The sequence below is a fragment of the Limanda limanda genome, chromosome 21, assembly GCF_963576545.1.
Source record: "Limanda limanda chromosome 21, fLimLim1.1, whole genome shotgun sequence".
Taxonomy (NCBI): Eukaryota; Metazoa; Chordata; class Actinopteri; order Pleuronectiformes; family Pleuronectidae; genus Limanda; species Limanda limanda.
Genome location: NC_083656.1, coordinates 9,811,817 through 9,835,756, shown reverse-complemented (window position 1 = coordinate 9,835,756; position 23,940 = coordinate 9,811,817). Strand labels below are relative to the sequence as shown.

The 23,940-nt window shown below is 44.0% G+C and overlaps 1 protein-coding gene across 1 annotated transcript in view; it reads left to right on the top strand.

The window, feature by feature from the left end:
• Positions 1-23,940, top strand: part of LOC133028228 (uncharacterized) — a 91,638-nt gene that overhangs the window by 24,630 nt on the left and 43,068 nt on the right. Inside the window, exons 9-10 of the mRNA XM_061095421.1 lie at positions 573-694; positions 3,181-3,254. Coding sequence (XP_060951404.1) covers positions 573-694; positions 3,181-3,254 — 196 coding nt within the window. The remainder of the gene's footprint in view (positions 1-572; positions 695-3,180; positions 3,255-23,940) is intronic.

The following is a 23,940-nucleotide window of genomic DNA, read 5'->3' as shown; positions in this document are numbered from 1 at the left end:
GATTTATGCCGCCCGAGTGGCAGAGGGGGCGGCGACAGTTTTTGCCAGAGGCCATCGGTCCCGTCGCTTGATGTCTCAGAGTGCTAATTGGCGATGTTGGAATCGTGGAGGAGAGAGAGAGAGAGAGAGAGTTGTGCCTGTACGAGAAGGTGGTGAACATGTGCTAGGGGAATGACGAAGATGTATCGGAGATGGCATATTGTCAGCGTGAATAATCGTCAATTTTTTTGTTTTTAATCGAACAAAAACATTCAGAGTATTATTTGTGCGCTGTGACAGAAAATCCATCAAATGCACACTTGGATTTTGTGTATGTGACACTTTTTATTACAAGCTTTATATTTCAAGGCAGCCGCACTGTCAGGTTGGGTTTCTAATGAACACCAGGCTCAGGCCTTTAATGGCTGGGGAGGAATTCATTATTGTCGGGGAGAAGTCGGTTTGGAAAATGTTCCCTTTGTTCGTGTCCACAAAGATGGCCGTCGTCTGGTTTTACAGAGGCTGGGAGAGTTTAGAGTGAAGTTTTCTCCGATTCTCATGTGGTATTTGTACTTTTTTTTGTTGTTTTACAGGGAATTTATCAAGCACGAGTGATGGACACACGCCAACAGCGAAGCAGAAACACTATGGGACAACTGTACCTCTTCAGCTGGTTGGACGAGACTGGAAACCAATCAGCTCGCTCAAACCTCAGGTGAACAACACTCATTCAAACTGCACCTTTTCTCTTCTACTTGTTTTAAATTTATATATTCACGGTCCCCAGCAGACGCCCCTTCACCTTTGGGTTAGCGCTGTCAGGTTTAAACATTTATTTTGTTGTAGCAGGTTTGTTAAATTTTAATCTCTTAAAAACATGCACTTAAGCCCGGACATTTTCCAGAATACTTTCAGAGAGAGTGCCAGCCAGAGGAAAATGTGAACAGCAGGAAAGTGTCATGAAAACTCAGTGTTGTTTCTAACAAACAACAGACGTGAAACAGGAAGAATGCAAATATCTCAGGATGAAAAAGAGGTGACGTAAACGTAGATGATTTGGATGTACTGTAGATGCGAGATCCTTTTGGCTTTAAGGGCAGACGCCAGTGTTGATTGGCTGTAAATATAGATATGTGATTACCACAGCGGAATTCATACGTGTCCTGCTTCCTGTATGTTCCACTAAGACGCCGCCCCTCCCCTGAATGTTCCAGACATTTCCCAGTGATTGTGAACATGTTCGGCGTATTTGAAAGGCAAAACTCCAAAAAATGTCCAAACTTCTTCGCGAGAACTCTGCTAGGTCTGAAAAGAGCTTGTGTTTCATTATCGAACGGGAAAATCCCCACGGAGTTTGTTGAACACATTTATGTTCCAATAAAGAATCAGAAATTTTGATTTCAAGGACCCTATGACCATTTGTCCAACAGCATCCTCAGGGCGAAATAAAAAAATATTCTGGCCCCACTTTGGCAACGGCTCTGAGAAAAGAAAAAAAGAATCAATAAGCCTGTAGCAGCCATGGGGTTATTCTTAAATCTGTGAAAATTAGGGTTTACTGTTAAACCTGTTGCATAAACATTTTAAAGTGGATAAAATCTCCAATACCAAATAAAACGGAAGATTACACTTGTTTTACTTTGCATCTCGATATTAGACCGATCCATTGTGAATCTAATCAGCTGTCGGCAGTCTTCATCTTCATCTTCAAACTTCACCTTGCATCTCAGTATTTAAATAATGGATCCTGCTCATGTGTCAGCACTACGTGTCTGCTGGGTTAAAGTGTGCAGGGGAAACATCCAGGCAGGCGGAGATAGCAGCCCGGTGCCTGTTTGTGTTCACATCAGCACATTTCATGCACAGACAGCTGTACAGTATCTCAGAGAGGAAGAAAACACCACGTGCACACTGGAACATTAACCAAATGTTTGGGATCCTTGGCTCTGTTTGGGTGTTTTAATCCCAGACTTTAGAAAAGAAAACAGAATCTGCGGCTGCCAAAGAGACTTAAAAACACAGCTCCAGTTTCCACGTTGCAATTCATTTGTGGATTAATTTGTTCTGGCTTAACCAAACAGTCACGGTGCCACAAGGTTTGTTTGGGATCTCATTACCTTGAGATAAAAAACAACCAGAATAACTTCAATGGAGGTGAAATTAAATGATCGTTTGAATATGTTCCTGCTTTAACAACAGACCCGGAACATGCAGCGGGCTTTGTGTGTTTTCCGAGCAATTGTCCCAAACGTTGTGCGGCGTGGGAGAGGTGAGAGCGTGCACGTGAAAAGAATGTGTGAACAGGAGATAGCAGGAGGTTTTAGTCCCACTTGGTCTGTGCAATGATACTGTATAAAGTGTTCTGCTTCCACATCCCCTTATGATCCACTAGACATTCTTCTCCTCAGGAAGAGACGGATGACTTAACCAAGAGCAGCCCTTTGCCACGGTTGACCCAGATTGAAGTGTGTGTGTGTGTGTGTGTGTGTGTGTGTGTGTGTGTGTGTGTGTGTGTGTGTGTGTGTGTGTGTGTGTGTGTGTGTGTGTGTGTGTGTGTGTGTGTGTGTGTGTGTGTGTGTGTGTGTGTGTGTGTGTGTGTGTGTGTGTGTGTGTGTGTGTGTGGCAGCCCAGCTATATGTAGAATGTGAGACAGGAGGAATTTTCTATTTCGCATTTATGAACCGGAGTGAGAGTGCAACATGCAGTGGGAGAGAGGTTACGTGTTGACATGTTTGTGTCTGCGTGTGTGTGTCTATATGTGTGTGGGCGTGATGTACGACTCGGCTCCACTTCATGCGACTGCAGCAGAGACACGCGGTCCCTCTCAGCGTTGTAACGCAGGGGTGCGCGGACGCGTGGCTTTCAGCGGGATTAATGTCAAATGGAATAGAAACATAAGATAATCCTCTCCGCTCTTGTTCTAAGATGCAAAGTAGCTTCACAGGGATTTCCAACTGCGCTCATCAATTGAAACCGTTTTCTCTCAGTGCAGGGTGGCTCAGTCAAAAGCCTCATCAGGATTTGAATAAAGATTTTTTTTTTTAAAGAGCTGTTTGCTGTTTTTGCTTTTTAATGCCACAAATAAATTAATTTATTGAAATTAAGGCTCAACAGTTCGATAGCACTTTCCTCCAAAAACCTGCCTGAGTCCAGAGGCCATTTTTCTCATCTCATTTCATCTCCTGTCTGTTCTCTCTTCAGAGTCACCCTGCATCACTGGAGCTCCTGATTGAGGCGGAAGGTGAGCAGCTGCTCCTGGCTCTGGAGAAAAACGAGTAAGTGTCACTCCATTCATACTCGGCCTCAGCTCGAAACTGAGCTCTTTCTGGAGTAGAAAGGGCAGCAACGTACCCGCTGCCCGGGGGGCTGCGACTGGAGCCGTGTGGTCAAGCTGTGTGTTACATATAACCGGGGAAAGGAGAAAGTCGTTCTCTTAGCACGGCTGCAACGCGGGTATGGCAGTGCTCTGTGTGCTGTGGTCTTTGTGTGTGCTGGAACAAAGACTTGAAAGACAGAAATTCCTGAATACATCAGCCAGACATTGATGAAAACTGACGTCTTCCTCCTTCTCCTCCCTCTATCTTTTCATTTGATCTATCGGTATAACACAGGGGAGAAGGAGGCGGCTTTTGAACGCAGCACACACTCCGCTCTCTGTAGTAAGATACCATCAAAACAGTGTCAGTCTGGGAGTGGCAGGGAGGGTGGGTGGGGGTGTCATTTGATTTGAAAGAAATCCGGTTATAGGAATAGGTATACTTTGACAGAGACGCAGGTCTGGATCTGTTCAGAGGAATATTCGTCATCTTCGCATTTTTCTAACTAAGGGCTGGGTGCACGTGGCCCCGGCCTCAGACAGCCACCGAATCCAGTGTGTTGCTGAGAAGAATGGGTCGTGATTGATGGAGCAATATGTTTTCTATCCAGTGCTGCTGCCACACATGAGCAGCCAGGAACAAGCAAAGCTGTCTGTGTGATGGAGAGAAAGAGGGAAGCGAAGGGGGGAGAGGAAGAGCGTGGATGGGCTTTTGTGCCGGAGTCAGACATGAATCCCACTTGTTTTTCCGTACTTAATATATGTAAATTCCACCTGCAGACTGCGGGACAAAGCTTTCAACACCAGCGACCGCAATTTTATGGCTTACCTGCTTTGAAAATATTTTGATGGGAAATCACACTCGGTCTTTCTGTCGAAGAACATTCCTGCTCTGCACAGGTGGGGATTCTGCAAAGCTGACTTGCAGATTGTCAAATTTTCCCCCCATGTATAGCAGGGAATTGCGCTCCTCTTACAGGAAGAACATTTCATTTCACCATTAGCGGGGGAAAAAACACCTCACGTTCCCGTGCCTCACCCGCACGATCCTCATTCGGCGTGGCTGTCATCGTTGTCCAGCGGCATTAAACCTGATGCCGAGCTCGGGCCCCGGAGCCAAGAGGAACAAACAGCGACGATGGAGGGGTGCGATCTAGAGCCCTCTAATGAGCTTGAGCATGATGGAGAGACTTTACTCAAACAAACCTGTGAGCACTCCAAACACCAATCTGTCAGAATTTGCTCGCAACGCTTTCAGCAAGTCTGGAAAACAAGGTGTTATGACTTTTTTTCCCCCATCGTCTGTTGTCTCTGACACCAATCTGTGATAGGTGGAAATACTATCTCATTAAATCTCAATCGGAGCTCGATGTGACGAGCGGGAGGGAGGATGCGTGTTGTCGATTTGGGTTTCGCTCCGCGGATCAGTGCAACAAAGCCAGAACTGAACCTGCTGTGCTGACATGAAGTGAAGGCTCATGTCTGAGGCCGCTGGCAGACCGTCTGCGTGCTGCTGATGGAATCCAGTTGTTCAAACACAGCCGGCATCTGTGGAAGAGGAGAAAAAAAGAAAAACGTGGCCCCAGAATGAAATGATCCTGAGTGAAACCCGCGGATTCATTCGTTTTTTCTCAGGTCTCTGTCAATAAATATTGCTGGCAACAAAGCGCAGATGAGGCTGCACAGCTGAACTCGGCGATTTCTACGTTATAGGAGGACATGCTCTCAGCGTGTCTAAACTCACATCACCCCCCCTGCTGGGTAATAGGGGGGAGCAGAGGTTGCCAAGAGAGGCTGGAGTACATGAACATTTTATAGCAAACAGATTGAAACTAGATATGGTCTCAGGATGTGATCGCAGCAGCCGCAACGCCAATCAACATGTTGACGTTCCGACCCAGGAGAGCTCGGTAGTCATAACTGCTCTTTTACATGAGCACTCAGATGTCAAGTGGGGCTGGACAAAATCTGTCCTCGGGCAGGCCGGCAGACTTTGATATTTTACAGACCAAACTCGACCTGGCTATATACAGGGTCAATGACAGAATGCAAAATAGCTGCAAATTCATCTGACCCATCTGTTCCTCCATCTTAATGTGTCAAAGTTTTGTAAATATTGTTTATTTCATGACTTTACCGGAGACACATTTTGCATGAATTGCTCTGCACAGGGTCAGCAGCACTCAGTTCATTTCGAAAAAAGCCTGCAACCTGATGAAAGCTTCTCCTCCTGCTACACAAAGTGTTTGCAAGCCGATTCCTTGGTGTGTCTGCTCCTTGACATTAAGGACTGCAGAAGACATCAGTGCTCAGATACTCCTACATCATCCCTGGACACCCTGTAAAGCAGCCTGTTGTTGGGAGGGAAAGGGCAGCCGCTGCCTTGAGCAACCCGACGACTGAATATGGTTCAAAAGGTGGCTGCCTGAAAAAACCAAGGCCATCTCCTTGTGAAAAATGCTGCCACTGTTCTGCTCTTTCTTCAGATTCCTATCTTTATTCAATGCCATCGTCTTTCATTTTGACAGCATCATTTCTTCATTTCACGTTTTAGCAATGCTTTCCCTCAAGACCCGGCCCCCTCTGTCAAATAGTCACAGCTCGTATATGTCCGCTCGGCTGCTCAAAACTGTTTGTCTGCACTCAAATATAATAACCATCTGCACTCAAATATACTGTCGCTGCACATATGTCCTGTGCTGCAGTTTGAGTGAGTGTGAGGAGATGGACACGAACTGAGGTGCGGACAAACGGTTTCAAGCGCAGAAATCGTGCACGCAACCAGGGACTCTGAGAAAGAGAGGGAGAGTAGGGTAGTGGAAATAAAATGACAAAATAAGACTTGATAGGAAAGCAGCTCCTTAGTCAACCAAGTGCTTTTAGATAACAACGAAGAGTTGCTCGTATTTTTGAAGTAAATGTATTTTTGAATCATGAAAGGAGACGTGTAAGTCATGCTTCATATCTCATAATTTTATTTTGGGTTAAAACTTTAAATGTTTGACATGCTCTAATGTTCAAAAACACATTACTTTCCTCAAACTGTCCATTGCTGCAGCTCCTCTTTTCAGCCTCTGTCTGAAACACTTGGTTTTAGCTCCTGCCTCATTAAGGCCTCCTTCCCGATAAAGCCCAGTCTGCTCTGATTGGCAGGTTGGCCCAGTCTGTTGTGATTGGTCAAAAACTTCCAACGTGTGAATGAAATGTCAGCATCTGCTCATGCTGTACCTGGATGTGTTAGGCGGGGTGCCAGACTAGCTGCTGGGCGTATATTATTCTAACGTGCTACTGACGAGGTGTTTAAGGACAGAATGAATTCACACAGAAAAATCCTAAACAACAAATTAAAGGAAAGGGAATAAATGAACAGCACAATCTGTCTTCTTTAAGGGAGGGTAGGTGGTACTGAAGAAACCAGCAAGAATAGACAACTTCCGACCTCCCTCCATATCCACACCCTGAAAACACCTGAACGAGCCTCAGGCAGTGCCTGACTCCAGCCTGACTGAGGCTATGGAAGTTCGGATTCTACCAAAGATGCTGTAATACTCTCCAGAGTTGCAGAAGACTCTGACAAGAAAGGTAGATATGTTGACAGGCAGGTTGTCCAATCAGTATTTACCCCATGGGACCAATAGAATGATGGGATGAGCTCTTTACAACCCTCGGGTTTCCACTGTTGTCAGAGCTTTTCATTGTTATTCATTGCAACGGGAATGTAAAGAGGATTTCAAGGGATCCAACATAAAAATTCTTCTGAGAAAGAGTAGGCCTTTAACTGCTGTATTCCTCTGTGGTTAGAGTCGGAGGAAACCACAGTGAAAAAAGCTTCAAGTTCACGTTGATTTTACAACACTTCCTCAACGAGTAGTCCGACTTCATTCTTCAAAGCCAAACATATAAATCTTACAATAGGATTCTGCGTCAAAGGACGTTGGAGCGGATAACTGATCTGATCAAAGTCACAGATGCTGAATCTTCTCTGATGATACCATGAAAAACTACCTGACTGAATCTTATGCGGCTCTGAAAAGATCCTGCAACCCATTATTTGGTAACATCAGGCTTTCATTCAGGAACCTGACTCCCCCACCCCTTAGGGATCCAGTTCCCTACAGTGCAAATGTTATATAATACTATTAATGCTTTTGTGAACATGGTTGAACCCTTTTCAAGCATCAAAACCATATGACAAAAGATGTATTTTCACAAGAGATCAGCTTTAGGATCAAGTTATCTCTTAACACAATGGTGAATAGATATATATATATATATATATATATATATATATATATATATATATATATATATATATAATATCATATATATATATATATAATATCATATATATATATATATATATAATATCATATATTTGACAATAGGCCAAATATGAGCCTCAGTATAGATAAAGCAAAGACACAAGAAGAGATGTGAAAAACGAAAATATGCCCTTAGACTTTAGACAATAACAGCACTGCTCTCAAAATTCCATCAGTCATTTTTTCTGAAATCCAAAATGTGAATATTGAACCTTAAACTTTGTTGCCTTGGTCGGGTCAATAAGGGAAGAACCCCGGTTCCTGAACATGAACACATCACACACTCATGTACAACCCACCAGGATTTCCCTCCTGTGCAACACTGGCTATATATACACATCCATTTACCTTTTCATGTGTGAAGTCATTCATTTTTCTTACACAAGCTTTAGTTTCATGCCTCCGTTGGGGGAGAAAAGCACTGAAGCTTGACTTCATCTCGACGGTGCTTGAGCTTTGACCACTGGGTATGGAACCGCTCCTGACCAGGCTGTTCTTACAGCTCCTGCTGCTTTGTGGCTCTGAATGAAGGGCCTCCGGGCATATCAAGATGAATCCCAATTCAAGCAGGCAGCCGGCTCTCCATCCTTGTTTCCTTTTCTAATGGACTGCAGGGTCGGTGAAAGGAGGCCTGGGGCTCGTCAGTGGAGTCGAGGATTGTCTTGGTTGCGTGCACTTGGGTTGACTCTGCTCATGATGATGTTTAGCCTTAAGAATACGGGGCCTAGAAGGGTTGGCTATCTAACTTTGGGAATCTTTTGTGCTACAACACAAACACACATATGTGCATCCACACTCTTTAATCTGGCCTTTTCCCTGGACAGAGGGCAGGCAGAGGATATGTTACCCGAGTGAGAAGCCAAGCTGCAAACTTCTTCTATCTCTCGGGTGTTTGGAAGAACAATAAAATGCAGCCTGGACACGTTCCAGACCCAATTTGTGTCCCAGTTTCCGGATTTGCTTTTCAGGATTGTTATTCAACGGCGTATCTCAGTGTCTGGCCTGTGACCTGATGCGTCTCTCGACGAAGACGTGTTCGTGTCTCACTGAAAGCACAGACAGGAAACAGCCTCTCCTGGGGAACTGAACAAACAGAAGTCTAAAGACGCAGCACAAATAACACAACCTCTTCACGAAAAAAATAGGGCATCCCTCTGATCTCCTTCGTAGAGTTATTGTCCAATGCTGCAGAGCCACACAGATTATTTAAGGGACGTCAAACCCAGAGACAACCATGTGTATCAAATCCTTCCTCTTGTCATTAAGCCAGGAGTGAGACAAGGAGTGTATCAAATCCCTCCCCAAGTCATTAAGTCAGAAATAAAACACGCCGGAAAGACTTTTTCTCATTTGGGCTTCGGGGCTTACTCAAGGTGAACAGATTAAATGTGTTTATCACAGATTTGAATGTCTGTAGTAATAACGGCTTCCAACTAAACTTTCTCCTTCTACAGCTTCAGATCTTTTCTTGACGCTCAGTTGAGTTCTGGTGTTGATTGATGTGATGTTTTACCAGTAAAATCACCGTCAGGCGAAATCTGTTGGCTGCTCTTATGTGAACTGGTTAATGGGGTTGGTTTTCAGACAGTTTATTTTATGTTTTAAATATTTGAATCTCTGAACGTAATATGATAAAAGCAAGATTAGGCAGTTTCAGTGTTATAAAAGGTGTAAGACCAGTGTAACTGTTTCATAACACACCATAGACTGTATATAAAGATATATGAGATGACGGCTCTTTAAGTGCCAAAGCGTCTCAATCAGCCCTGGTGGCTTGTTGCAGTATAGGTCATATACCCACCTCCATGTTATCAGATGGGACTGCTATTTTAGGTAGTTGTCACACCGATCAAGTGTTTATTTTTCCTGTAAGTTTTGTTTTAATTATTTATTTGATGCTAGAAAAATGTAAAAACATCATGATTGACAGCGGTCAGTCGAAAACGTGCATCTTGGGACTGTGATATCATGACTCCTCCCCCTGATAATCATTGCACACACTCTGGCTCCAAATGACGTCCTCATGGTTAGATGGCATTCTCATTCGGGATAATTTGGCTTCAAAACAGTGCAGTCTACACACACACACACACACACACACACACACACAAACGCACGCTATGCTCTGAAAATTCATTCAGGACCACGGGACATTATTTCCCAGCAAAGGATGCACTGTGGTTAACTGTAGCCTTTGTACCTTCCTTGTTACTCTCCTGGCTGCAAGGCCACGATATACTGTGATTCATTAGTTTCAAAGACGAGCCTTGGAATTGGGCTCGTCTCTGTCCAGTGTCTTTTAACCGCTTCCTTCAAAAGGGGATTTTTTTTATTTATTTATTTTTTTCTGGGAAGGAGCTTTCCTCTTTTGAATTACCTTCTAAGAAGCTCCAATTATTTTCAAGCTTAGAGCAGTAATTAATAAGGAGGACTCATCCCTCCATGTCCCTAATTAATGAGGAGGCATCCAGTAACACTGGAGAGCTGGAAGAATGGCTTGTCCCTTCCCTCAGGACGGAGAAGAGTCAGATGCAAATGCGCAGTAGTTAAAAGTTTGAAGTTCTCCTTTGGGTGAGTCTGTGTTAAAGTCTGTAATCCTTCCATCCTGCTCAGTAGAGTTCACTTATTGTACATAAAGGGTTAAATGCATATCAATTAATAAAGTGATGCTTTAACACATTGCATATTACTAGTGTGGCTTTGATCATAGTGTTTTACATATACAACCACTTGTTTTCTATTCAACAATTTGTCTGTATAATAAATATGATTATATCATTATAAGATTGTTAACTAAAATGTAGAAAAATGAAAACAGTATTTCTCTCTTTATTTCCCTTCTGGTGACATTCAGATCTCTAGTAAAAGCTAATATATGATGTTTTAACATGTATTATTTAATTAGCTGTTTCAACATTCATAATTAATATCACATATTTATTTTGAACACACATTTTGGGCTTTTACACTGTGATTAATAAATTATAATGTGCCTCATGCTTTCCTATCAGTCGGGCATTCTTGCAGAAAACAAGGATGTGGCTCTGGTACAGTTCCCTTTAGAGGATGTGGACCAATGTTTGTCTATTAGCCAATCACAATAAAATACGTCTGTGCATCAAGTTGGAATCAGATGACAGAAGTCGAGAGTCTAGATCTAGACTCCCTAAACGTCTTCTGAATGGGTGCTCACGTCAAAGTCAAATGACTCCAGCAATGATTTTTTTCTGTCTGATGCAGTTTCTTTTTCAACAAAAAAAGCATTGACTTCTTCTCCCTCATTCACAACCCATGAATATGCAAATGTGTAATGTCTCCTGCTCTTCGGCGTCAGTGTACATAAACACTAGAGGCTTCAAGTTTCCACCACTCACTTATATAAGTTTATGCCCAATTGGCTCCAAACTACCTCAGATGTTCACGCGTTCAGCTCAGATTTAAGGTGCGTGCAGAGAAACTTTCAGCGGATGAATGCGAAAACAGTCTCCTGTGTCAAACTGCACATACATTATTCTGCAGTGAGGCTCCAAGTATAGAAGCAAGAAGCAAAACGTATTTTTGAGCAGAGAGGAAATTAAACGTACAAATCTGAAGAAGACGAATGAATCGTGGTTTCGGACTCGGTGGCTTTCTTTAAAAAAATACTTTTTGTGCCTGATAGGGGTCGTCCCCTCTCGACTCTGAGCCGTTTTCCAGATGGACCACTGGGTCTCGTCGGGACTCCAGCTGGTAGATTTATTTCTCATCCTTCCTCTATTTACCACAAAGTACACAGCTAAATGAAACCTACTGTAAGCAGCAGTTTCTCTCTGGGGGACGTTGACCTTCTCCAAAGAGCTTAGGGGTCCTGCAGAGAGATAGAGATGATTATTGAGGCTTGGTTCAGCACCATACTGTACATTTCACTACTAATTACGCAAATCTGTCTGTTTGTTTGTATTTAGAACAGATATTTCGCAAACAGGTCAAGTGACCAGCTTCACACTTGGCATGACTATTGTAAATTGTCCAAATTCATAGAATCCCTGTGTCCTCTGCAAGTGCAAGTTAACAAAGTAAACGCACAACGTTTGTTTAGTTGCTGCTTGGCTTTACACCAAGCCGAATTACAGAGCTTGCTTTACAGACCTCTGATATCGCCAAAATGTCTTGTATGAAAAAATAACTGCAGCTCAGTTATTAAATCAAACGTATTTATAAACCACATACGATAAAAGTAGTGAAGCAAATTCTATTTATTTTTTATGAAAAACATCGACTATGAAATCTTTATTGCAGATAAAAAACAGTTGGGTTTGAACGCAAAGTTTTGTAACTTCACTCTGTTTATAAAATGCTCTGCACAAGAACAATAAAAAGTGAAATATTGCAGAACTGAGGAGGAATTACAAATAGATGAATAGTTCTGAAGCAGCTCTGGAGCATTAACACAGGACAAGTAATTACCAAAGTTGATGCCAGGGGTTTGGTGCCTTGCTCAGCGGCACACTGATGATAGGTGATATGGAAATAGGCTCTTGCCTTCACAGCTGGCTTGCAAACCTCCCTCTTCAAACTCAAGGCTGCGTCCGACCTGTCAGAGACGATGTGAGAGTCACCCGGTGCTGCTGTGCATGTCGGCGCTCGGGATTTTAGAAACAAGGACTATTTCTGTGTCTGGGAAGACATGACAGCAAACAGAGAGACAACTATACAGCCCTCGCACCATTGTTTTCCATCTGTTGTATGATTCTTGCATTTTTATGAACCTGGTGTGTGAGAATTTCTTGTGTTTAAAGTTACAGCCCCAAGGCTGAACAATAAACACTTTCATTTTGAACAAGTTCCTTTGTGTGTTAGGAACAGGGGTGATTCCGAGGCCAGACTGCCTTGTGGGTTTCATTTTAATAACTTTAATAGAGCATAATGTGATATGCAAGAACACAACTGCATGAAAAAAGCAAGCATATATTAATTTGACCTTTTTATTTTCATCTCTTGTGCTACATTCTTTTCCATAAGGAAGTAGGAGTGTGCACTCGATGTTTGTCTCCTCCTCACTTTATCAGACTTAAGCCCTTTTCAGACATGAACTCTGGAAAATGTCCGGAGCAACTGACTTTCGATTTCACACAGAATCTGTAACATTTCTGGGAAATGATTGGTGTTCAGTGTTCGTCTGAAAGCAGCTTCACATGTAGTATTTACATTGGATCTAAACAGCACACAGAGTTACTGGTATTACATTTAGCTTGGAATCACTCTCCCTGAATTGACTTACAACACGAGTGAGAATATAAATCCATGAAAGTTGGATGTGAGCCGTCATTAGTTAGACGCTGTTGCCATTCACTCATGAACTGTATAATAACACATTAGAAATGTTAGTGAGCCCCTGTTGCCATCTTTTGGTTAGTGGTAGAAACATTAATCTCTATAAATTGTTATGAATATTCCCTTGTACACTTACATGATTAGTTTTCTTTATAAATAATAAAACTTTCATCATGCAAACAGCATTTTCTCATGTGCTTCCTCCTGTTCACTCGGTTTTTGGAATTAAAAAGACGAATCACTGAAATCTAATTGTGCATTGGATTATTCACTGTGAATTTACGGTGCAATGATTTGAATATGATTAGAAAATACCCAAGATGACACTGCAACAACTTTCTAACAGGAGGATTTTCTGGAAGTGGAGTTCGTCTCAGCATCTGTCAGCTTTCCTCTTTCCCTCGAATTATGTCTTTCTGTGTTTTCCTCTCGCTCCGAGTCTCTCCCTTTCTCCGGTTTAAGCAAACACTGTCCATTAATCACGGTGAAATCTCATTTTCTCAAGGCTCTGCTTTGCCAAAGGGAATAAACAAATGCAGCCAAAAGTTTCTGACCTCTGCGACTGCTGACCATAAAGATAATCGGTCCGGCTTTGCAGCGCCGGCTCCCAATCTTCCCTCGTGACAGACAGACAAATAGATCCGCCGGATTTACGGTGTGAATTAATGTCTGAGCGGACTCGGTTTGACCGTTCTCACAGTAACCTAACGGTGACCAGCACTCCCTGCGTGTGGGGGGGTCACTGACTGAGAGAGGAAGCCACGTGTGGTCATCAGCCAGACGGTCAGAGTTGGGCCAGAGCCTGCCTCATTCTGCTGATGTAGGAGATTTTTTCCCCCCCCTCCACTTCTTTTGTCTTCCACATGTTCACGCAGAGCAGCGTCCTTGTAAAAAATAAATGCTGGACGGAAAGTAGGAGAAAAAAAACTGTATCCGCTGCAGTGGCACAACAAAAAAAAAGCAGCAGCAGTTTCCCCTTCTTGCTCTTAAACGTAGCCTCTCTGCTGACGGGCGTCTTTAAACATGGTGAAAACATCTTTATGTTTTTTTGGTCGTAGTTTTTGTTTTATTTGAAACTTCACACACACACACAAGACTCAATGGGAAACCCTGTGTAGGGCTTCGGGTTCAGATGCCTCTTTCATCGCTAAATTTAGCCTCGTGATAAAAAAACGAAGTGGTGCAGAGAAAGTCCGGGACGTGGAGCACGCACGGAGTCTTCCCCGGGTCTCCGTGTCACGCAGAAAGCAGATGCTTCTCGTTTCCCATAGCACTCGTCATCAAGGTTCTGACTCTGAGGCCCCTCGCTGCTGAGAGACGGACACACAGGGAGTAGACGGAGGCAGAGGAAGGATGTGTGATGACTGGATCGGACTGTTTTTGCTTTGTCAGATGAGGTGTGAAGGCAGTCGGCCTTCTCTTCTGTCTACCTGCCTCCATGTTCACCCCCCCCCCACACCCGCCTCAATTATATCCTCGCCGTCAGCATCTCCCCGCTGAGATGTGGGACACGACAGGGTCTCCATTGGTTGGCCCTCGTACTCCTCTTCACTCACACTCACCTAATCCCTCCAGCTCCGGGGACGGGAGTGCGCTGCCAACAACAATAGGAGCTGCCAGGGTTTGATAAAGAGGCTGTGGACTGCTTCGGGGGTGCAGGGACCCTGTGGACTCCAGGCTCGAGCCCATGACACAGTTTCCTTTAAACCATCAGCAGAGTTTGATTTCCGAGCATAAGGGGTCAGGGGCAGGTTGTGAACCCACTGAGGGTTAAGCAGGAAACTGCAGTTGTTGACACACGAGCTAGAAAAAGCTCTTGGTTTGTCCTTCTTGAAAAACAAGAAGGCCTTCACCAAACAGCCATAACATTAAAACGGGTATCTGGTTTTAATGTAGTGGCTGACTGATGTATATTTGTGTAGGCAGGAGTAGATCCAGTTGTCTGATGCATAGGAACACGCTGTTGAGGATTCGTGCAGAAACGCCCAGTGCAACTTTTCTGGAGGTTTTTAGTAAGAAGAAGTTAAAGGCAGTGAATTTATTCGACAGAAGTTACACGAGAAGATCGATAACACACATATGTTAGTTCGATATGTAGCTGGAGACCGTTTTCTGGCGACTGAGGTTTCCAGGCAAACTGCGGAGACACCAGGATGTCGCTACACTCGACTAAAGATGAAGAATACACCACGAAACGAATAAAACAAATTAGTTAATTGTTATTGATTGTTGTTGTTACTGAACAGAGCTAGGCTAGCTGTCCCCCCCCCCCCCCCCCATTTCTATTCTTTCTGCCAAGACAAGCTAATTAGGCGTGACTCTGGCTTCATAAACGAAATACACAGATTCATCGATGATGCCTTCACGTACGAAAAGAGACACGCGTCTGTTCCAAATGTTGTTTTACCGTTCTTTACGTTGGCATGGTTGTTAAGCAATGAATCCACTAGAGGGCAGTGGAGAGTTTAGAGTTTCTGTCAACGACAAACATGGTGACGGTGGAGGAGGTTGTGTTGAATGTATCTCAAGACTAACAGCTGCTCTGCAAATGTTAGTGGTCTGTGAGGAAACGCTTAATGTGGACGCTGGAATGTCCTCTTCGTGTCTTATGGTAGTTTTGCTTACTGTTTTGTCTGTTCCGTATCCGTGAGCTTTAGGAAGACGTGGACAAGTAGGGAGATGAATACAGAGTATGGACAGAATGAATAGAGAATGGACAGAATGACTCCGTCCGTTTCTGACGATCGAGCAGATTACATGAAATATCAAACATCTTTCTTTAACATTATTACAAATGACTGAAGGTGGAATATTTAGCTATTTCGTTGTATTTCTAAACTTGAAATGAGGTAAATAAATGATTCAGAAGTTCCCCAGGAGAGGAGTGTAGACTTCTGAAACCAGGCCTTCATGTTGGAAAATAAAAAACCAAACAGGAAAGATAAAATATAAATGTATTTTGGTGGTGAATGACTCATGACTCCAGAATTTCTATGAACCTGGTTGTTACCCTGGTCTGGCAATAGATTTTGTTGAAAATGCCAAATGGAAGTAAACAAATGCACTCGTTCTGTTGTGTGGATGCAAATCAAACACGCTCGCTTTTTTATTTATGCTCGACGGGTCATCGATGCAGAGAAAATGATCAAGCCCCAGCTCGGCGCTCCATCTGCACACGCTGATGTCTGATGGGCTGTTTACAAACTGTCTCCCGGGCGAAAGCCAATAACGTTCCACTTCTTGGGCGCGTCAGCTGATCAAGAAGAAGCCCGAGTCCTTAAAGGGATCAGTGGCACATGGATGATAGATGAGCCCTTGGTACGTTATTGGTAAAGCAATCACCAACTCTCGAAATGGAAGGGAGATCACGTTGAGCGCTGATTTAAGGAAGCGTGACATAACAGAATCTTTTGTCAGCACGCGCAGCAGAGATCTAATGTTGTCTCTGCCGGAGGTTTGTGAACTCTGCGAGGGCTTTGGGAATAGATTGCTTAATAAATTGGACATCGGACGTCTTGTCCTGTAGTGCGGACCTCACCTGCTGCAAGCGCATAAGGATTCCGACCTCGCACATTACACTTAAGATTCATCTGTCCGTAAATAATTCAGTTGTCTGTTCTGCCTCCTCCAGGTTTGATCTCGCAGCCTCCTCCTGTCAATCATCCTCTGAAAGAACACAGGGTCAGGGTGCAAAACCGAACCCCCCCTAATACATCAAAATCTGACTTTTACTAGAAAGAGGGAGGACATCTCGAGGGTGAGACACATGAAGGGAGGCCGAGTAAATCTGTATTCAGTCCTTAATTGTTTGATTTCCCCAAGGGCAGGCAAGGCGGGGGGGTAGGACACACAAGTACAGACAGGTTTAATTAATTGAAGTACTGCTTGTGTGTGTGGGTGTGTGTGGGTGTGTGTGTGGGTGGGTGTGTGGGTGGGTGTGGGTTTACCTCGTGAAAAGAATGATCGCCCCGATTGTTTGAAGTCCCCCAGTCGCTCATTAGTCCGAGCACAAGGCTGCAATGGATAGAGATGCATGAGCATTGTGCCTTGAGCAAGTTCTCTGCCAAGCATTTGAATGAATGGGAGCGGCTGCATCAGTATGACCTGTCCACCATGTCCTCAACACACACACTGATCTAAACCATAAAGACCCAGAAACCTGACAGAAGGTGTGATGCAATTTAAGTGTTTGGAAGCTGCATGTAAATCCTATAGGAATGTATTCACACTGGGGGAAATCAACTGAATTATCTTAACCAAATTTCCTAAAAAAGACATTAGGAGATGCATTTGCAAATGTCCTTGTCTCAATACAATGGAGGCAAATCATATTTTGCTAGTTAAGTCCACAGAGTTGTAAATAATCCACTTTAAGGCAAAACAAAATTCAGGAGCAGTGTCTCTATTGCTCTGTGACGCACGGGGTTGTCTCTCAACAGATTTTATGATTTTACTGCTACTTTTATGGTGGAAAACATCCATCCACAGCCATCCATTCTCCTTCAACACCCTGGGGTGGCGGTGTATCAACACACAGAGTCAAGCAACTGTTCATGATCACAGGAGAACATGCAAACTCCACACAGAGACCCCGGCCAAGCTGGGATTCGAACCGGGAACCTTCTTACTCAGAGGCTTTGTTCCAATGCACCGACCAAAATTTCTTTCTCAGTTTGCAAGAAACATCAGTTAAGCTCGAAGAGTTCTGTAATGACTTTTTGATTTTCCTCTGCATAATGTTCTGAGCGTTTACTAAGTAGTTGAGGGTGTTGTGGTTTGCAGATAAAGCAGAATGTGTTGCATGACCAGTAAGCCATGAGCCGTGTGTGTGCGTGTGCAGCACAAACACAATCTGCGTTGTGGACACAGCACCTGCAGTGATGCCTGCATGTGTAAGACTTGCTAACAACGATGCACATAAATCATGCTGTGCTACACCAGCACATGCATTCGGTCCTGCACACAAGCAGGGACGTAAACCCACTCTCTCTCTGTCCCTTTCTCCCACACACACTCACACACTCACACACACTCACACACACCAGCGGAGCTCGTCCTGAGGGAGATGAAGAGGCAGAGCCGAGTCACAGTGGCTGCCACAAAGGAGCAGAATCCCCGGGGGCAGATAGGAGAAGAAAGCAGGATGAAGGGTCGCCCCTCCGGTGATCCACAGCAACAAAGGCGATTTGAGAGACTGACTTTGGCACCGAGTATAATTAGTTTCAGATAAAGATGTCAGTGGCCCATGACACTTCAGGGAAGATGAGAAAGAAAAGCAAAAAACACCCACCTGGAACCAAGCAGCCAGAATTTTATATTTGCTTTCTTCGCATTTAAATTTGATATAATCACTTTTTTAATTGCATGCAGGAGAAACATTTCAGCTTCATATTCTACTTGACCCTTAGCGGAGCATTGAGAGTTCGACCTGTGCGGATCTTTTGGTTTGTCACATGTGATTACTTCTCCCTCACCCCTGGGGATCGGTGATATCATGGGCAATGAAAATGAAAATGACTATTAATGTCTTTTATATGTGAAATAAGAGACGCCCTGCCCAGCTGTAACCCCCGAGCGAGCGCAAATTTATGACTTGCAGGTTGATCATTGTCATAGACACCATATCCCCCCCCCCCCCCATTTGGCGTGTGCACACATGCCTCGGGGCGACAGACGCTGCTCTGGTGTAAGCAAAACACATGAGAACCAGATGTGGAATGATGTCACATGTCCACAAGTGACAACAGGATAAAAAGGGCAGAACGTTGTGTGTAAAACAGCTGAGTTCATGTGAGTCGGTCGTTGCAGTTGTGCTTCCGTGACTCTTCCCTGTATGAGGAGATTAAGTCATACGATCGGAAAACCAACAAAGTTAAATAAACATCCATCCATTATGTATTCGCTTATGCTTTGAGGGTCATGGGGGGGGGGGGGCTGCAGCCGATCCCAGGTGACATTGAGCCAGAGGCGGACAAACCCTGAACAGATCGTGAGCAGAGCACAGGACCAACACACAGAGACAAACAACCATTCACACTCACGTTCAGATCTGTGGTGAATTAATCCTTCATCCAAAGTGCCATGTTTTCATCTGAAAAGGTTTTAGCTCTGCTACAGATACGCCTGTTGCTCACATTACTCTGGAGATGTTTTCAAATGCTTCTGGCACGTTTGAGCTCGAACACTCCTGGGCAGCGTTTTAGTCTTGACCAGCAGCAATAGAGATGTTCAAAATGAAAACAGACTCTCACAACCTCTTGTTGATTGAGTCCTTTTGGTTAGTGCAACATGGATAATCAATTACAAGTGCTGCTGATCCTGCCGCTTTACTAACAGCTGTTGTACACATAAATTCAATGTTTTACAATAATAAAACTACTTACATGAGTAGGAGACCAGCTTTTGTTGGAGCAATATGCCAATATGCAATTCATATGTCCAGCGAGACTCACCGGTATCGTGATATCAGTTTTCAGATATGTTGTGGATAAGGATTCAAACTTAAACGGAGCCAAAACACTTGATTGTTTCAGTTTGAAAATGCCATTTGCAAACAAACCTTAGTTTAGGGAGGTAACTTTAGTTTTCAATGAACCTTACCACAATCTGCATGTCTTTGGACGAAGGGAGAATGCCGGCAAAATCCCTCACAATCCCGGGGGGATCATGTTCCCTCTACAAGGAAAGACACAAACTAGGATTCTAACCCAGGATCTTCTTGCCGCCTTATGTGCCATCCTAAATAAACATGGTTTTCATTTTAGGGGATTTTATTCCATGCAGTTACAGCGGGCGCTCCCATTACACAGTAAGGCAGCAGCATGTGGGACAGCTGATAGAAAACAAGTCCTCATACCTAAATTATGCATGTGACCGCTCCAAAAAACAAGTCAGAACCGTTTCCTGTTCTCTCCTCCTGCCACGGTCAAAATCTCATTATAGGCTGATGCAACCGAAGCTGCTTGAGATCGCAGTTGCATGACAGGTCTTCAACCTGTGAGGGTCAGTTTGCTTGATGGTCTTTCTGAGCAGTTGAATAAACAAGCAGTGGTGTCTGTTTTTAATTTCTGGTGACGACAGACCCCCCCCTTTGTGTGTCCACGGCAGAATGATTCCTGGTGATCGGTTTCCTCTCTGGGCTTTGTCTATTTCTTGGTCCACTGATCGCACTGTCATCGTTCCAGATTTACAAACCTTTTTATCTGCGTAGTTTTAGCTCTGATCATGACTCAAATATAAGGATGGCTGGCTTCTTACTGTGTATATGACCCGATATATCTATTTCAAAATACAGTCATTACACTTGAAGAAATTAAAACATTAATCATTTCTTTGGTATCATTCTCTTTATTCGGGGCGAGAAATGTTTTGAACTTTTTCTGTGTGCAGCGCCCAGCTCCCCATGGCATGTAGGCATCCTCTTTACTCTCTATGCAGCCGATTCAAACCGGGACAAGGTAAAAACAAATGGAGTTACCTCGGCTGCAATTTTCTGTCCGAACCCGAGTCTGATGTTTTCCCCAATTACAGGCAAACACAGCATCAAAAATAAAGTAGATAGACAACTGACGTGACCGAACCCGACCCCAACCTGATTATCATTTCAAATGTTTTTATCTGAAACCAGTCTCACCAGGTTGGGTGTCCGCCCGACAATGCTGTAGGTGTTTCTATAGCAACGGATAAGTGGCTATACTCGACAAGACATGAATGGAGCCTCGTAATCGATTCTTTGATTTTATGTCAGTTGCCGCAGTATTACAGACTTTAGTGTTTAACTTAGTTCAAAACGAGAAAGCCGTAACGAAAACATACCGAACTGTGACCCCAAACCTGAGGGTACTGTTGCACACCTAAAGTAGAGTCCACATCCTTGTCCTCACACTATCGGAGAACATTGTTGCGATTCTGCCCTAATTCCAATTATCCGGGTGGTATTCATCATCTCGTCTCTGTAATTGGGATCCTGTGGAGTCATCCATCACGCAGACGCTGCACGGAGATGACACTTTATTGATTTCACAGGGCACGCCCCCGGACTCAACCACATCAATCTGCAGGTGACAGTCGCCCGCCCTTACCGCGTGCCACCACTGCTAATGGCGGTTTGACCATCGCGCTGACCGACTAACCAGCCGCGGAGATGTCACGCAAGTGTGAAGGAACGTTACGAGTCTGTTATGACGAGATGAAACCTCACACATCGCAGAATCCAGCCCGACCACACCTGCTTATCCACTTTGCTTTCTTGGAACCTCCCCTTTTCTGTTGGTCACCTCTGCTGCTCGCCGGACTGACCTAAGAGTCAGGGAGCTTCATGCTACAGCGCTGCTTTACATTCGATCTCATAAACATGAAGTCAAAACCATCTGCCCTGACTTTCACTGCCTTCTTTTCCACTTCCTCCCTCCCTCCCATCTTGAGCTGAAGTCATTGGCCGGCACGCTGTTTCATGACATGCCTCATGAAGACTGGGAGTCGCGTTGAGCCCGGGGTAAGCAGGGGGAATTCTGCTTCCCTGCTCCACTTGGCACTGACCTGCGACGCTGCCTGATGTCAGACAGATCACAGCCAGGACCACTGGCCCTCTTCCCTCGCTCCTGGAAAAAAAGGGAAGTTTCTAACACTCAGACTTTTTTTTTTGGCTCGATGGCACTTTCGTGGCTTTTCATGCACAAGATCCCCATTTTCCCCCCAATTTTTTTCCCTTTCTTTTAAGTGAAGCTGGGCTCACGCCACTTGCCACATTAAAGCAGAGGGACATTCTGACTCCCACATTGCCTCACGAGTCCCTGCATCGAAACATACCGTGAGGCGCTAATTGGCGCATCTAGATTAGGTTTTACAAGAAACCTGTTTCTTTGATGATGATTTCATCTGCTCTAAATGTTTATATATCTGCGTCTGTTCCAAGTAACTTTCCACGGCGGAGCAGGGGGGGTGGGAGTGGAGAAAACTACCACAGCTCTCCAGAGGCCTAGTGCCTTGCTTCACATTTATCATAGTTAACTGCAGGATTTGTCCTGAAGTGGCTGATTAGGTTGTCTGAGTTTAATGAGATACATCGGAGCATGTGACTGGGAAATCGCTGCACATTGATCCAGCTTGTATCCAGGCAATGGTGACGGAGGCCATAGCAGGTCAATTAATAGTCAATACATGGACTACACAAAGAAAGGAGGCAGGTAGTTGCAGCTTTTATACAATAGATAAAGATATGGATATCTTTTGACCTCTGACCCTACTATTGTGTAATTTTCACCCCATTGTTTTTGTCTGTGTATGTATGTTAGTAGCGGTGAAGAAAATCCGGCATGTTTAGGATGATAATATTTGTGTGTGTGCAATTTAGTGCAGATCCAGATAAAAATCTGTATCCAGGGAGTTTAAATGTTTTTCATAAGGGGGGTGTTTGTCCTTGTAGTTGTTTCTGTATTTAAATCAGGGAACATTCTCCCTCTCAATTTACCTCAAAATAAGGTTTCTCCTCCTCTTCTTGGCCTGTAGTCACATAATCAATTCAGTTGTTTTGTTGCTTCTCCAAGACCAAGATCAAAAGTGTCCCGTGCGTGACTTTCAGCTCTCGGAATGTTTATATTTTGCATCATCACATTACAAGTTTTTAAGAGACAAAACCACATGTTCTGTCCTCGTAGTCGTAATCAATAAAACACATTTCTACATTAGCATTTAAAAACTGAAACATTCCTTCCCGTCACTGATGTTTGACATTCAGTCAGGATCTTTCTTTTCTAGGTCATGTGCAGCTTCAGCCCAGAAACGAGACCTCCCTTTTACTGTTGATTGATTAGCGTCCCACTCCAATTCATCAAACCTGCTGCAATTAATATAGCTCACACACACGTCTACGCCTACATAGTCTCTGCAAACAAGCACAACAAACACTAACAGTAAAAAAAGAAAATGATTCACCGTTGGTAAACAATCGTCTTTAGATGGAACAAACAGATGAAAGTTCCAAATTCAAAGTGGTCATACTTAGGCAGGAGTGTGTTTGAATTAATTGTCACGACATTTACAGTATTTCTGGATGTTAATCTTTTCCATTTAGATCAGACATGAGACGTGCTATTAACCTGATAGAAAGGCCGAGCACGACAGGCTGACAGCGTCGATGCAACAGAAAGAAAACATGATCATTTAATGCAGGAAGAACAGAAGTGACATTTAGCAGCCTGCGTTCAGGATTAGCCTGAAGTGGCCCCATTGTCTTTCTGTCTTCGTTGTCAAATCTAGGGACAAGCAAATACGTCTCTTTCCCTCCACCTCGTATATTTTCTTTCAAAAAGTTTTTTTTCTTCCCCCCAGCATGGAGACAGCATGACAAAATGTAAACATGACAAAATGTATATATAATATAATACGGGTATTGCTCCTGTCTAACTGATGCAGAGAAATTAAATAAGTAATTAAATTAATGAATATCTTTCTGTCACATTCATGCAGCAGCAGCACAAACCTCGGTGATATTTACCTCCTGTCGTGTCACACTTGCAGTTATCGCGGCTGCTTGCTTGTCAGCCTCGGGGGGGCAGGTGCTGTGGCATTAACACGCAGCGTCTTCTCGTTTACTCGCGGTGAGTCCCCCCCCCTCGATGCCAACCCCCTGTCAGTCAGACGGAGCCCTGCTGGAGGCCCATGCATGTTAAATGGGGGGGGGGGCATGACCCCTGTCCACATCCTTCTCCCATCCCTCATTAACTTCCCTCTGATTGAGAGACAGTGAGTGTCGGCTGCCGTGCTGCGATGGTACTTCCTGGAATTAGACTCATGATATAATTGGCCGGGGGTTCATCGTTTTGCTGAGGATGAGATGCACCAACAATTATGTTTCTTCACTTTAACTCAGTGTTGCTAACATCGTTCATGGTGCTCGAGTAAAAGTGTTCCTGCATGTGTTGTGCAGGTTGCAGGTTTTATGTGCTGGTTTATCCGGCTCCAGTCCTTAAAAGGAAGACTAGGTCCACCACGTTCTAAATCTGTTTTAGT